The 14,487-nt window shown below is 39.4% G+C and overlaps 1 protein-coding gene across 1 annotated transcript in view; it reads right to left on the bottom strand.

Annotated features, from left to right (window-relative positions):
• The window catches only part of LOC140523242 (heat shock cognate 71 kDa protein-like), a 62,542-nt gene extending 48,814 nt beyond the window's left edge, over positions 1 to 13,728 (bottom strand). Inside the window, exon 1 of the mRNA XM_072638205.1 lies at positions 13,597 to 13,728. Within this exon, the coding sequence (XP_072494306.1) occupies positions 13,597 to 13,728 (132 nt within the window). The remainder of the gene's footprint in view (positions 1 to 13,596) is intronic.
• Between the last annotated feature and the right edge of the window lie 759 nt (positions 13,729 to 14,487).

Below are 14,487 nucleotides of genomic sequence, written 5' to 3'. Positions count from 1 at the left end.
GTGCAAAGTTGTCAGCCTCCCTCTCTCTTCCAGTGACTTTGGAAATAGAGGAGAGAAAGCTAGATGTAAGAAATATTAGAGAGGTGGAAATGCCACAACTGAGTGGCTAAGTATATGAATGGTTTTATTCCTATTTCCTAAATAAAGAAACTGAAGTTTAGAGAAATAATGAGACTCATCCATGGTTTCAAGGCTAGCAAATAATTGAACTAGACCTCCAAGCTAGATCTCTTGAACCCAAGCATACTATCTCTACTTTCTCTTTATATTTACTTAGATATATTTACTCAGGTGACAAGCTGGGAGAAACAGAGATAAAAATGATGTCCTCATGCCTTAGTGTATTGTATTTGCAATCTAGAAGGGTAGATAAGAAAGCATGGTGTAGGGTAAGAGCACAAATTTGGAACAAGAGGGCCTGGGTTTGGATCTGAGCTCTGCCTCAAAATACCTGTGAGGCTTTAGGTAAGTTGCTTAACCTCTCTGCGTCTCAGTTTTCACTGATGAAATGTAATACTTGAACAAAGTAATCTTTGTAGTCCCTTCCATTTATAAAGTCTATGATTACCAAAACAAACTAGAATATAAAACTTTAGCAGAGTTACTCCAAAAGGGAAGTACAAAGTCATATGTAGAATTCAAGGAATGGTGGCAGCAATGATGATGGGATGATTCATAGAAGTCTTCACGGAGGAGATGTTTACATTGAGTCCTGTAAGATTTAGAATGGATCACCTCTGAAGTCCCTCCTGCCTCTGTGTCTATGAGCCTATGATTCTATCAAAGTATATTCAATCAGATCTGGTGTCCATTTCTCATTGGAGAAAGTATGAACTCTTCAGCCTCATATTTAAGACTTTTCATCCCCTGAACCCATCCTACCTATTAAAGTGTTCTCCTTAGGAAGATGACTTGAACTCTCCAGACCCTTGCCTTTTTCCCATAAGTTAAGACCAGACCTTATTCATGTAGACTTTCCAATATTCCATTTACTTATGGACATTTTTGGGGTGGTAGGATGGATTGAGCTCTACCAACTCCATGGGAATCTCTTAGACTCTACTGATTCCATGAGAAAAGTTTCTGGTGATCAGTTGTGTCCTACCCCTGTGTGCATACCATCTACTTCCTTCCTGAGGTGGCTGAATGGTGGAAGACAGTTCCCCAAATCACCCCATTCTCAGGTTATCTATAACCAATGAGTTAAATGGGATAGAGGGCCAAACACAGAGTGAGGAAGAAACTCTGGATTCAAAGCCTGTCTCAAGAATTTACTAGTTTGTGAACCCATGGCCACATCATTAAACTTTCTCAGCCTCAGGTCCTTTAGGTGTAAAATGAGAATAAAAAAAGGAATTCTCATACAGGGTGATTGGAAGATGAAATGAGACAATGTCCATAGGATAATTTGAAAGCTTAGTAAATGTTAGCTCTTATTAGAGGTAGCCAGGTGGCATAATTGGTAGAATTCTGGGATTGGGAAGACCTGAGTTCAAATGTGGCCTCAGACACTTACCTGCCGTGTGAGTCTGTGCAAGCCACTTAACCTGTGGTTGCTTCAGCTTCCTCAATTATAAAATGGGGATAATAATAGCACCTACCTTATTGGATTTTTGTGAAAACCAATTGAGATGGTTGTAAAGCATGTAACACAGTGCCTATAAAATACTAGGCACTACACTTGCTCCCTGTTGTCATCATCACAACAGCACCATGCTTAGAACATAGTAGTTGCTTAACAAGTGTTTTTAAATTGATGATGTTCATCAATTTAACTGAAGATCCACCAGTGTGAGACCTTTGCCAAATGCTAAATAATTAACACACTTTTGAAGGAAGTGGGTCATATCAAGATGGAGAATCATGGTATAGGAAGATGAAGGAATACTATTGCTTTGTAAGCAATGATGACAGGATGGTTTCAGAGAAACCTGGGAAGATTTGTATGGATGGATGTAGAACCAGGAAAATAATTTATATTATAATGGCAATAGTATAAAAAGCAAATAACTATGAAAGGCTTAAGAACTCTAATGAATGAGATAATCCATCATGATTCGAAAGGACTAAGGATAAAGAACGCTCTTTACCTCCTGACAGAGACATGATGGATTAAACATGTAGAATGAGGTGGGTTTTTGGCCATGGTCAATAAGAGAATTTGTTTTGCTTGGCTTTGCTTGTTTACTCTAAGGGTTTTGTTTTCCTTCTTAGGGGTGAGGGGGAGAAGGGGAAGAGAAAAAAAGTGCTTGTTAGAGGAAACATTTTTTAAAAAGATGATTAATATTCTCATGGTAAATGAAACCAGAAGACCAAAAGCAATTTGTAACAGAATGGAAGGATGACTCATAGTGCTTCCTTGGAGAAGCAAACAAAGGATTTACTGGAGCTGATTTCATCATGTACCCAAAGGCAACAAGGGGCATCATTTCATGGGATGCTCGGTTATCTTGTCTTACTTTGTTTAAGATAAACATAAGCAAAAAGCCCACCATGAAGATAATTACAGTTTACATGTCAACATCCATTACAGAGAATAAGAAAGTAGTGACATTTTTGAAAGAGCTTGAAAAGTTCTCCCAACAAAACCTACATACACTTTGAAACTTGGTACCTTCAATCAAAGTGGTCACAGGGGTGGGTGATGAAAGGGATGGACTTGGTCATGGTCAGAGCACATCTGGGGAGCTGTGTTTACCTCTGGAGTTTAAAGAGGACATTGCTAAGACAATTATCTAGTGGAGGGTGGCTAGAATGATAGTGGGTCTTAAATCCATGCCATATGAGTAGCTGTTGAAAGAACTGATGTTTTTAGCCTGGAGAAGAGAAGATTTTCAAGGACCAGGGAAGGAGGGAGATAACAATAGTCAAATATTCAAAGGGTCATAATATGGAAGTGGGGGGTTAGTTTACTCTTTTGGATCCAGAGGGCAGCCCTAACAGAGAAAATGGATGGGAGATTCAAAGAGGTGAACTTAGGCTTTTTAGGGAAAACTTCTCAACAGTGAGAGCTTCCATTGTTGCTGGAATGGCCTACTCTAACAGGTAGGGAATTATCTGTCATTGGAGGTCTTCAGGCAGACTGGGTATTTATAGTGGCAACAGATGTTGGACTGGATGGCTCCTGGGGTCCCTTTGGCAAGCATAAGATCTTCTTTTTCTTTTTACTTTCCTTACTGTTAGAAAACATAGTTTAAGTTTGAGAAATGAAAGAGGTAATAGGCTTATAGCCCATTCAGTCTCACAACTTTATATTACAAATCGTTTCTTCTAATAGAGGTAGAATGTATCAGACATGCTTAGCACCAAACTATCCATCTCTATCTCTCTATGTGTCTCTCTGTGTATCTATCTATGCATCTATCTGTGTCTTTACATGTAAATATGTACATTTATATACACAGAAATGAAAATTTAAGTATATATTTGTATATTATCCAATGTAGGATATAGTTATTTATACAAGTATGTAGCTGCATATGGAGTACACAAGTATATATAATATACACATACGTGCTGACACATATTCCATATAATGTATATTTGAAGATTATATTTTAATGGGCAAAAGATGATCACCTGCTGGTATGGGAATAAAATCACAGCCAGTCATTTGTGTTAGTCAGACAAGCTCTACTAACTAGTAGAGTGAAGGTCTAAAGAAAAATAAAGGATAAAAAGAGATGAAATAGAAGCCATGAACAAAATTCAGAGATACATATTTAGGTTTGAGAGAAATAAAAGTTGTTTCTTCCTCAAATAAAACCGTCCAAAAATGGAATGGACTGCCTCAGAAGATAGTAGGCTCTCTCTGGAGATTTTAAAATGAAAGGTAGATATGAATGAATGAATGAATGAATGAATGAATGGATGAATGAATGAATGAGAAAAGCATTTGTTAAGTGCCTACCATATGTCAGGCATCATGCTAAGAACTGAAGATCCAAATACGAGAAAGCTAGATTGTCCCTGAACTCAAGGAACTTATGTTCTAACATTCTAATGAGGGATGATAATGCAAAAAAGGAAGCTGAAAGGAGTGGGGGTCAGGAGAGAATTCCAGCGAGAGGAAAGAGGAAACTGGCCATAGTGCTGGCAGTGTGGTTTGCTAATGGTCAAGAGATGGTATGAAGATCTGCTTCACTTTTGTGGAGCCTCTCACTGTTACAAGAAAGGACAATAGTTCAGTTATAGGTTGTACTATGTTAGAAGCATCAAATATGTGGCTCACTGGCCACATGTAGCTCATAATACTTTCAGAGTGTGGCCAGAAACAGATTAAGATGTAATTGGGAAACATTTAGCAAAATAAATAAAAAGCCAATAAAACTTGGAAGGTGGTTTTCTAAGCTAACATGCAGCCTGAAAGGATTCTTTTGTACGGCTACTTGAGTTTGGTAGCACTGGACAATGTGATCTTTGAGGTTCTTCAACCTCTGACATTCTCTGATTCTGTAACAGCTCAAATATTCAGCTCAAATATTAAGTTAGTTGGCTGACAATATGGTGGAAGATAAGCAGAGTAGGAAATCACAAGAAGGAGAGGGAACTGTGAAAGCCTAGGATTTATTAAAAATAAACTACAGTACAAACCATGTAATATACCTTCCTTCCAATGGTTACCATAGGCTACCCTTCAAGCTGTATTTTATACTAGAGTATTGAAGTATTAGTCCTTTGGTCTAGACCAGAGGTTCCTAAACTTGTTTGACCTACTGCTCCCTTTAAAAAAATTACTCAGACCCCTCCTCTCCTGGATATCTACTTTCTTTGACCCTTAAACAGGTTTTTTTTGAAATGTGCATCATTTAAAATTTATAAATATATATATATGCATATATATAATGATATCTTAAAAATAACAACTTATGGGAAGTTTGTGGTTTTTTCCTGCATTGAAATTTTGATGATGCAATATTGCATGATGACATGACATATTCTTGCTGAGGCATACTGGGCTTCCCCAGAATGCATGACATGCTCACCCTGCCAACACTTGCTTGTTAAGATCTGTTGGCAGACTTGACCACTGATTGTTTATAACTTGCATTTTGTGTGTTTTATTTTGAAAATAATGTGTAATACCTATGACTTTAGCTCTGTTATGAAATAGATGAAACTTGTACTAACAGTTTTAAAAATTTTCTTCTCTTCTTTCCTTATGCTTCTACTGCTCCCTTATTTTTATTCAATACCCCTCCCTCCAATTGCACCTGACACTACTAGCTGCCTCTCCTCATTCCAGCATTCCTCTGGGGGCAGTATTGCCGACTTTCTAGATTCTAGACCTATGATTTCACTGCTCTATTACAAATGCTCATATAGAAATTACCTATAATAATAATAATCCCCTATCAGTACATTGATATCAACATTGTGGAATAATGACAAGTGACCACCAATCAGATTTAGAGCAGTCCCAAGCATCTTCATGGTCAAGTTGCTGAGATGCCTCCAGTTTCCTCAGGGGAAGAACAAGAGCCCATGGAATTTCAATCAGATGCAGAATTTGGGACATTACTATGCTTACAAGTTTCTTGACAGATTAGAATGTACACAACCTTTGATTTAGGGATTCCACTGCTGCACAGATACTCTAAGGAGGTCAGAGAGAGAAAGAAAAATCTCATGTACGCACACAAAAATACTCATAGTAGCCCTTCTTGTGGTGGCAAAGAATTGGAAACAAAGTCGATGCCCTTTGATTAGAGAATGGTCAAGCAAGATGAGGTCCGTGAATGCAATAGAATAAGGAAAGATCGCTATGAAGAATGCAGAGAAATATTGAAAGATAAAGCAACTGATGGAGAGTGTAGTAAGCAGAATTAGGGAACGACATGTACAATGACCACAACAATGTAGATGGAAAGAACAAAGTCCCTGAATGGGAATGTTTTCTACTTACGATGGCCAACTTTGAACTTAAAGATGAGGTGGAAAAAGTATCTCCATTTCTGCACTAGAAAAGCAGGGAAGTCAGGTGTGGAACATTACATATACTGCCAAACTCAGCTATTTGCAGAACTGCTTTGCTCTCCCCCATTCCTCTTAAAACCCCTTCCTCATTATTCTTTTTTTCCCCAAAGGATGGCTATCTGACTAGGGGAGGTGTGAGGTATATATTTGGAAATGGACCAAAAATATAGATTTTCAAGTTTCCTGACAAAGCCTAATGTGTGTTTAATGTGACTCATTTCTGTTCCCCAGTTCATCAGTTCTCTATGTGTGCATATGTAGCTGCTTTTATGTCTCTGTAATTCCTCAGGATATTTCCCCCTGGAACTCAGACTTCAAGGGGTTAGTGTGATCATATCACTCTTATGCTTGTGAATGTTCCATGGTTGCCCACTGCCAGTAGACTAAAATACAAACTTCTCTATTTGACTTGTAAAGTCCTTTACAATCTGGGGCCAACATACATTTACTGGTTCATTGTTCCTTGTCACTAAGCCTATTGTCCTTCCAAGCAGGACCATCTCCCACCTAAGTACCTTTGCACTGGCTATCCTGCATGTCTAGAATGTCCTTCTGCCTCACTACTTCTTAGAATCCCTAGCTTCCTTCAAGGATCAGCATTTCTTGATTCCCCCACCCCTGCTGTTGGCGACCTCTCTGCTCCTGCACGTTGTACATTTATCATGTATCCAGTATTGCTTCTCTGTTTACAAGTTCCCCAAGGGGATATAAGCTCCGTGAGGGCAAGAATCATACTTTTATCTCTGATTCCCTGACACCACACCTAGTACTAGTAATAGACACTTAATAAATTCTTGGTGATTGATTACAGTATCTCTCTCACAAAGTTTTGAGGCTCAAATAAAGTAACATATTCTTTTTTCATCCCATGGATAACATTACATTAAAAAATTGCTTTTCTAATTACGTGTAAAAAGTCTAACGTTTATTTAAAAAATTTTTGAGTTCTAAATTCTCTCCTTCCCTCCCTTCTTCCAAATTCAGAACAATTTGATACAGGCTAAACACGTTGTTATGCAAAACAGATTTTCATATTAGTCATGGTTAACATACATTTCTTATATTTCATTGAATGTATGAAGAAATGAAAACAATGGATTAAGCACTTGCTATGTGACAAGCAGTGTGCTGATGTAAAGCCAGGTATTCAAAATAACCTAGTCCACTTAGCTCTGATATCTTAACTGAGAACTTTTCTCAATCAATTAAATGATGTCAGACTATGTGTAAAAAGTCTTTGAAAACCATTAGATAGAGTGAGATGACTTCAGACATGAGACCAGTTCCAATGGACTGAGGAAACTTGGGTTTGTCTATAAATTATCAGTCAAGTTAGGAAGGAATTTCCAGAAATTGAAGCAAGTGTGGCTTTCCTTCACAGCTTAGGAGAAAGCATCTGGGTCAGAGAGGAGAGAGAGCAGCTTTGTCCTTGGCTAAGTTTCTTTCTTTTACTCACCACTGTTTTTGGCTGGAAGAGGACCTTGTGGGCTTTGAAGGGTCCAAAGGATGCTGGGCTTCCCATCCTCTCATTGGTATCTTAGTCATATCCCTAGATCAGCTAATGACAGTATACGCATCAGGAGCAAAGGATAGATGGAGACAGATTCCTCATGCCTTCCCAAATAGGAGAAAAGGACTTGTAGCAACCAGGAGCTGAATATTATCCCTTTGCCCTATTTTCTTTCTAAGTTTGAGCCTATTTTCCCTTGGCTTTTGTACTTACTGATGGGAGAGTGGTGTGTGTGTGTGTGTGTGTGTGTGTGTGTGTGTGTGTGTGTGTGTGTGTGTGTGTGTGTAGGATATTTTGTGCCAACTGTTCTTTATTATATCATTTTAGCTAGTACCACCTATATACTTAAGGTGGGATGACTAAAATGATTTTCAACTGACAGTCATGATGGGAGGCATAGCACTAAGGATTCAAGCTAATGGTGTCATAGAATAACCTCTGATCAGTCAGGGGTATCACTAGAATCCTAAGGGAAGTAGGCAGACAAGCTCTGGGGACTTGATTTATCAGTGAGAGTGGGATTAAAGATCAGTATAAACGAGCTACACTCGGCACTGGGGATAGAAATACAAAAGGGGAGAAAGTCCTTATTCCCAGAGAGCTCATATTCTAAGGAGAGACAGAACATATATAGGATTGTGACTGGGATTGAGTATTTTGGTAAGGAAAGTTATGAAGAGGGCAAGCTAGGTGAAGCAGTGGATAGAGCACCTGCCATGGAGTTAGGAGGACCTCAGTTCAAATTCAGCCTCAGACACTTGACACACACTAACTGTGTGACCCTAGGCAAGTCACTTAACCCTATTACCTCACGAACAAAAAAGAAAAGAAAAAAGAGTTATAGAGACAGTGTGCAGAGCCACAGGAGAGCAGGCTATTGTGCCCTTTCCAGTAGCAATGATAACATTGATTTGATTATGATTTCAGAGCTGAAAAATGGATGTTTGGCTCAGGATGGTAATTGTCAAGAAGGTGGTGGCAAGTAAAGTACATGTTTATGTAAATTTTATAACTAAAACTTCCTCTAAGTCATGAAGCACATGAAGCGCTCACCTACTGCTCATGACCTTAGACCCAATAGTTCAGGAGCTGAAAGACTTAAGTCTTCCAGGGCATTGCCTCTTGCCCTAAAGGATCAATGACTGGTGAGAAGATGATTTCATTGACCTGGATGTTTATTGTTGATACAGATCACATTCCCTAATACTAAACTGCCTTTGTGATTCATTACAGCTCAAAAAATATCATTGTATTAAGGCCATTCTGGCAAACTCTTTGAACACAGCTAGAGAGATTCTCAGATGGAAGATGCCCAGCACCTCCTCTGCCCCAACCAGACTCAGAGCATTTCTAGCTTATTGAATCCCCCAAAGTTGGTGCTCTACCAGCACAATCTTGGAAAGCAAAGCTAGTGTGGTGGCATGGAAGGAGCCATTGATTTGGCAGCAGAGAATCTGGATTCAAGTCCCAAATCTACTATTTGTTACCAGTGTAACCTTGGGGAAATCATTGAACGTTTCTGGGCTCTTGCTTCCTCATCTGTACATGAGGGAGTTTTCTCATCTATACCAGATCACTTCTGTATCCTTTCTTGCTTCTTGGCTCCTGGAGTTAGAATCAAATCTTAGATCTGATGCTTTCTGTCTATGTGGGCTCAGACAAATCCTGGATCTCAAGACCTGGGCTTCAGTTTATTCATCTGTAATATGAAGGGGCAGCAACTGGAGTTAATAGCCTCTGAGATCCTTCCCAGTTCTAGAGCTATGATCTCCTAAAACCTCCACTCCTCTGAAAAGCCAGCACCATCTCCCTGACATGATGAGGACTCTGAGCAGGAGGTGTATAAAGAGCTATTTAATTGTGAGTTATTATCACATTACTGTTTCTGGAATGGATATTTGGGGTCTGTTTGTTACCCTAGACTAAACAGATGTTAGTCCAGGTGGAGATTCAATTCTCCCAAACACTGACAAGCATTCCCTTCAGCTCCACTCCCACACCAGAAAAGCAGTGGACCCCTGGCAGTCTTGTCTACAGCTGCCTGACCGTCTGGAGCCTCATTTCACTCTGGGGTTGGAGAGAACATTGAAGGAGCTGGCCCAGAGCAGAAGCTTTGCTATTTTCATTCTATTTTCCAGGGAGAGAGAGAATCAGCTTGTTAAGCCCAATGGCATGCCTCTTTTCAGATAAACTAAAAATGATATTTATACCCCAGGTGCATCTTAATTGTTCTAATTAACCTAACCAGTGCCTGCAATCAGAGCCAAGTGTGTTAGGGGGAGGGAGCTTAACAGAAAAAAATCCCCTTTGGGGGGGGGGGTCTGAAAGGAAGACAATGGCATAAAGAGAGCAGCATTGGTTGCTTTCAGCACCCAGCATCCTTTTTGTTTGTGGGACATGATGCAGTTATGACATAAGGTCTCAATTCTCCTCTTCTATTAATGAAGGGTAAGCTGTGGAAATCAGAAAAAAGGCTGAATGCTTTGCCTTTCCAGGTAGGAGATAAGTGCAAAGTATTTCTTAATAAAGATTGCTTAGAATGGGAATTTGTGGGGCTGCTTCAATTATTTTCATCTTTAATGAATGTAAACCAGGACAAATCACTCAGCAATTATAAGAATGCCTTCTCTTTGCATGTGTTACGTCAGGAGACTATCAGAACTCAGGTAGAGGAGGGTCAAGAAAGATAACATAGAGAGCTACTGGTCATCTCTAAAGCTTTATGTGCACTAAAATTATTTACCAGCGAGATAGCGTGTGTAAAGAGCTTTTCAAATCGTAAAACAGTGTGAATGCTGCCTATTATTATTATTGCGATGAGTTTTGCTATCATCAATATCGCTTACTGTATGCTCCATGTCATTCATGCCATATGCAATTTGCCCTTGTGTTTTTAGCTCCACTTTATCTGTTGTCTTCCATTGTTACAGAATAAGCTCCTAGAAAGCAGGGACTGTCTAGTCTCCTTGTATTAGTAATCCCAGTACTTAGCAGACTGTCTGGAACATAGTAAACACTTAACAAATGTGTTATCTTCCTTCCTTCCTTCCTTCCTTCCTTCCTTCCTTCCTTCCTTCCTTCCTTCCTTCCTTCCTTCCTTCCTCTCTCTCTCTCTCTCTCTCTCTCTCTCTTCTCTCTCTCTCTCTCTCTCTCTCTCTCTCTCTCTCACTATAATCATTTTTTGTAGCCTTTAATGAGAATTTATTAAATGCATACAGTTCTAGGAAGTATGCTTAGCACTAAAAAAGTAAAAACACAGGGAGCTGGAGACAACTCTTTGGAAGTAGAGTGAGTGACAACAGTCTTATTCTCATCACAGGTCATTGTCTAAGAATCTAATCATCTGAATAAGTCATATCTTTCTTCCACAGAACAGCCCCCCAAATCCCTGATGACAATTAGAAAGTCAAGTCAATCAAGTTAACAAGAATTAATTTAGTGCCTACTATGTGGTAGGCCTTGTGGTAATCCTGGTGAAGTTCAGTAGTGGCCATGGGAACAGAGAGAAGAAGATGGATGTGAGAGATGCTATGATGTTAAAATCAGCACAAATTGACATATGTGGAACGAGGGGAGATGGAGGAGCTGAAGACGACCCCAGAATGATGGGACTATGAAAATGGAATAATGGTAATGGACCTCAGAAGAAACAGGGAAATTACTAATAAGAATAGGCTTGGGGATGGGGAGATTGTGGATTTCATTTTGGACAAGTTGAATGTGAAATGCACATAGGGTTCCATTTCAATATATCTAGTAGATTGCTACCCTGTCTCCTCTTCTTTTCCATGATAAACTTGCTTATTTCTTTCAAGTGATCTACATCGGAGTAATCTCCAAGCCTTCCACCATCCTCGTTGCCTTTCTCTAGACATTCTCTAGCTTTTCAATGTCCTCCCTAAAATGTAATACTTGAGATAGAAATAACAGGTCCATCACCTCCCCAGACCTGAATCCTGTGCCTTCTTAATGAGAAGTGGCTTCATAGACACCCAAAAATCATTTTCCATGGCATCATTGTTTCCAGGTTTGCCTTCTTCTTGCTCGTCTCAAGTGCTGGATCATCATCCATATCCCACCTCTTAATTGCAGCTATCCTTTTAAGCTCCATGCCAGACTTTTTCTTATTTTATAGCTTCTTTTTGGTGACCTCATCAGTTCTAATGTGTTCAATTGTCTTCTCCCCCACACCCTGTTTCTTTCTCTCTCTAAAATTATCTTTTATTTATACATTTGCATACATATTGTATAGCTCATCTCTGTCTCCAGTACAATGTAAGCTCCTTGAGGACAAGAATGGTTTTTCATTTCTTTTTCTGCATGCTCATCTCCAACACAATGATTTTCTATGACAGGTACTTAATAAATGGGTGACATTTAAAAAATGAATTGAAATTTTATATGACTGACATGTGGTGCGGTTTCCCCCAAATCCCACCCAATCAGAGAAGACTTCTGCTTGATACTCAGAGTATCAGTGGATAGTGGCTTGGCAGGAAGCCTTATCTCTTGATAAGAAACATTGAAAGTCTGTGAGTCATGTGTTAGTCCAACAGAGCTGCCTAATACCCACACGTTTCCAGAAAGTGAGAAAGACTGACTAGCTGCAACTCAGCATGACATAATATTCAACGAACGCAGTTTACTTTCACTTGTTGATAGTGTGACCTCAAAATCCAAAGGCTTTTTATTTGAATAATCAAATGTGGGAGTGATAAATGAGAGAATGGAAGAGTCAAAAGACAGCTTTGAGATCTTCCAACTATTCACTAGAGAGTGTTTTTAGGTTGCTATATTTAGGGCTAGGATTCTGGGAATTAGAGAGGAAGAAAGAAGTAGGATGGAAAGTCCTCACCTATAGGAAGTTTTCTCATCCTTTTCATTTTTGCCTTGATCTTTGACTCCAGCACTTGGAATTATAGCTCCATCTTCCCTTGCATTATTGTCCCTATACTAATGTTTCTCTACTTTGTATTTCCCTAGTAATATACACCTTTTTGAGGATGGACTACTAGTTGGTGGTGGTTTATTTTGACTTTGTGTCCCTGGTACCAGGCACATAGTAAGCATATAGTTGACATACACTGAATCTGAGGATCAGGAAAACCAAGAAGATGCTGAAGGCAGGGGCTAAGCATCGAGTCATGTAATGTCAGAGTTGGATAATAGAACCCAATCCAGTTGCAATCTGAAGCCTGGATCCCCTCTACAACATACATGATAAATAGTCATCAAGCTCCCCTTAAAATGCTATAATAATAGAGAACTCATTACTGCTTTAGGCACTCATTTCATTTTTGGACCATTCCAAATCTTCTGCATATTAAGCAACTGTCTGTGGCTGTTATTGTTGTCCTGAGGCTACACACAAGGTTGAATTCATCTTCTATATGACATTTCTTCAAAGAGTAAGACTGAAATCATGCTTCCTCCAAATCTTCTCTTCTCCAGGATTAAAATCTGCATTCTTCTAACCTGTTATTGAATGATTTGGTTGGTTCCATAACTCTTTGCTATCATGGTCATCCTTCCCTACATACATTCCAGTGTGGAGATGTCCTTCCCCAAATATGGTATCTAAAACAATACTAATAGCCTGAGTTGGTTTGACTCATCCAGGAGCCAGTAGGATAAGAGACAATGGGACTAGGCCAGGAGTGAACAGAGAGTCATCCAAAGTAAATTATTGAAAAATTATTTTGCTGAATTAGAAAAATAACAGAATTCATTTGGAAGTACAGAATGTCATGTAGGTGGAAATCAAGATTCATCCACAAATCCACTCATAGCCACTAATGTTGTTAGTAGGTCACATATTTAGCATTAGAAAGGTCCTTAGAGGTCACTGAGTACAGTCCCTTTATTTTACAGATTAGTAAAACATCAAAAAACAACCAAGTCAGGATTGTGAACTGTCAATTTGAGCTTGACACTTGGCATTCTTCTCGAGGACATTTCAAGCAGCCCCAAGCGCCACACATTCCAGAAGGAAGAACAATCCTTCAGCAGTGGGGAGATTTTTACTCTTTCCTTTATCCTTATTTGTGAGTTCCTTGGGGACCAGGCCTACATCAGGTTTTATAGATATATTCTCGCCATGAGGTACTGACCTTGCAGCCACTAGGGCTTAGTAAAGGTGAGCTCATTCCAACTGACTTGGATTCAGCGCTTACGTCAAGGAGCTTGTTGCTGTAGTTGCGCTGATTTCCTGGCTTCATCTTCTGAGGCTTGACACCTGCCATGCCCCCACCAGTTCCACTCTGTCACTGGTCCCTGCCAAAGAATGTGCCTTAGGATAATTTCTTTAAAGCCTTCCTTTAGGTGCATTTGCATGTACTATAGGCTCTTAAGAGCAAAGAGATTAGCTGGAAGGGAACTCAGAGGACATCTAGTTCCACTCCCACATTTTTCATATGAGAAGACTGAAGAACAAGATGATTAAGTGAGTTGGGATACATTTGAACAGGGAGTGAATAACTGGCAGGGCCGGTTGACTCTATCAAAGGATGCAGTGTTTACACAGTGTACCCCAGTGAATGGCCTGTCAATTGGACAATGGCATATATGGAAAAAAACACAAGGAGTTCTATTTCCTATCCCATTGTCTTTTCTAATATAGCAAATGGCAAGTGCAGTGATAACAATGATGTTGGGAGCATTGTGGCTTTGGAATCAGAGGATCTGGGGTAAAAAACCCCTCACTTTACTGAGATTTACTTCCTCTAGACTTTGGAAAAGATATTTAATCTCTCTATACCTCAGTTTACTCATCGGCAAAATGAACTGGTGGACCTCCATAGCCTCCGAGATCTTTCGTAGCTAATAGGCTCTTCAGATCTTCCAATATCACGTGATGACAGCTCGTATTTATGACATTGTATGATTACAAAATGGTATGTGCCTATTATTTCAACTGATTTTCAAAATAAATGATTGTGGATGGTCACTGAAATTAAATTATGCTCAGTAATCATTGTTTTTAAGGTAAACATTAGTTGAAT

This window comes from Notamacropus eugenii, chromosome 2 (assembly GCF_028372415.1).
Source record: "Notamacropus eugenii isolate mMacEug1 chromosome 2, mMacEug1.pri_v2, whole genome shotgun sequence".
NCBI classification, from domain to species: domain Eukaryota; kingdom Metazoa; phylum Chordata; class Mammalia; order Diprotodontia; family Macropodidae; genus Notamacropus; species Notamacropus eugenii.
Note: the sequence above shows the minus strand (reverse complement) of the source record. Positions and strands in the feature narration are given on the sequence as shown.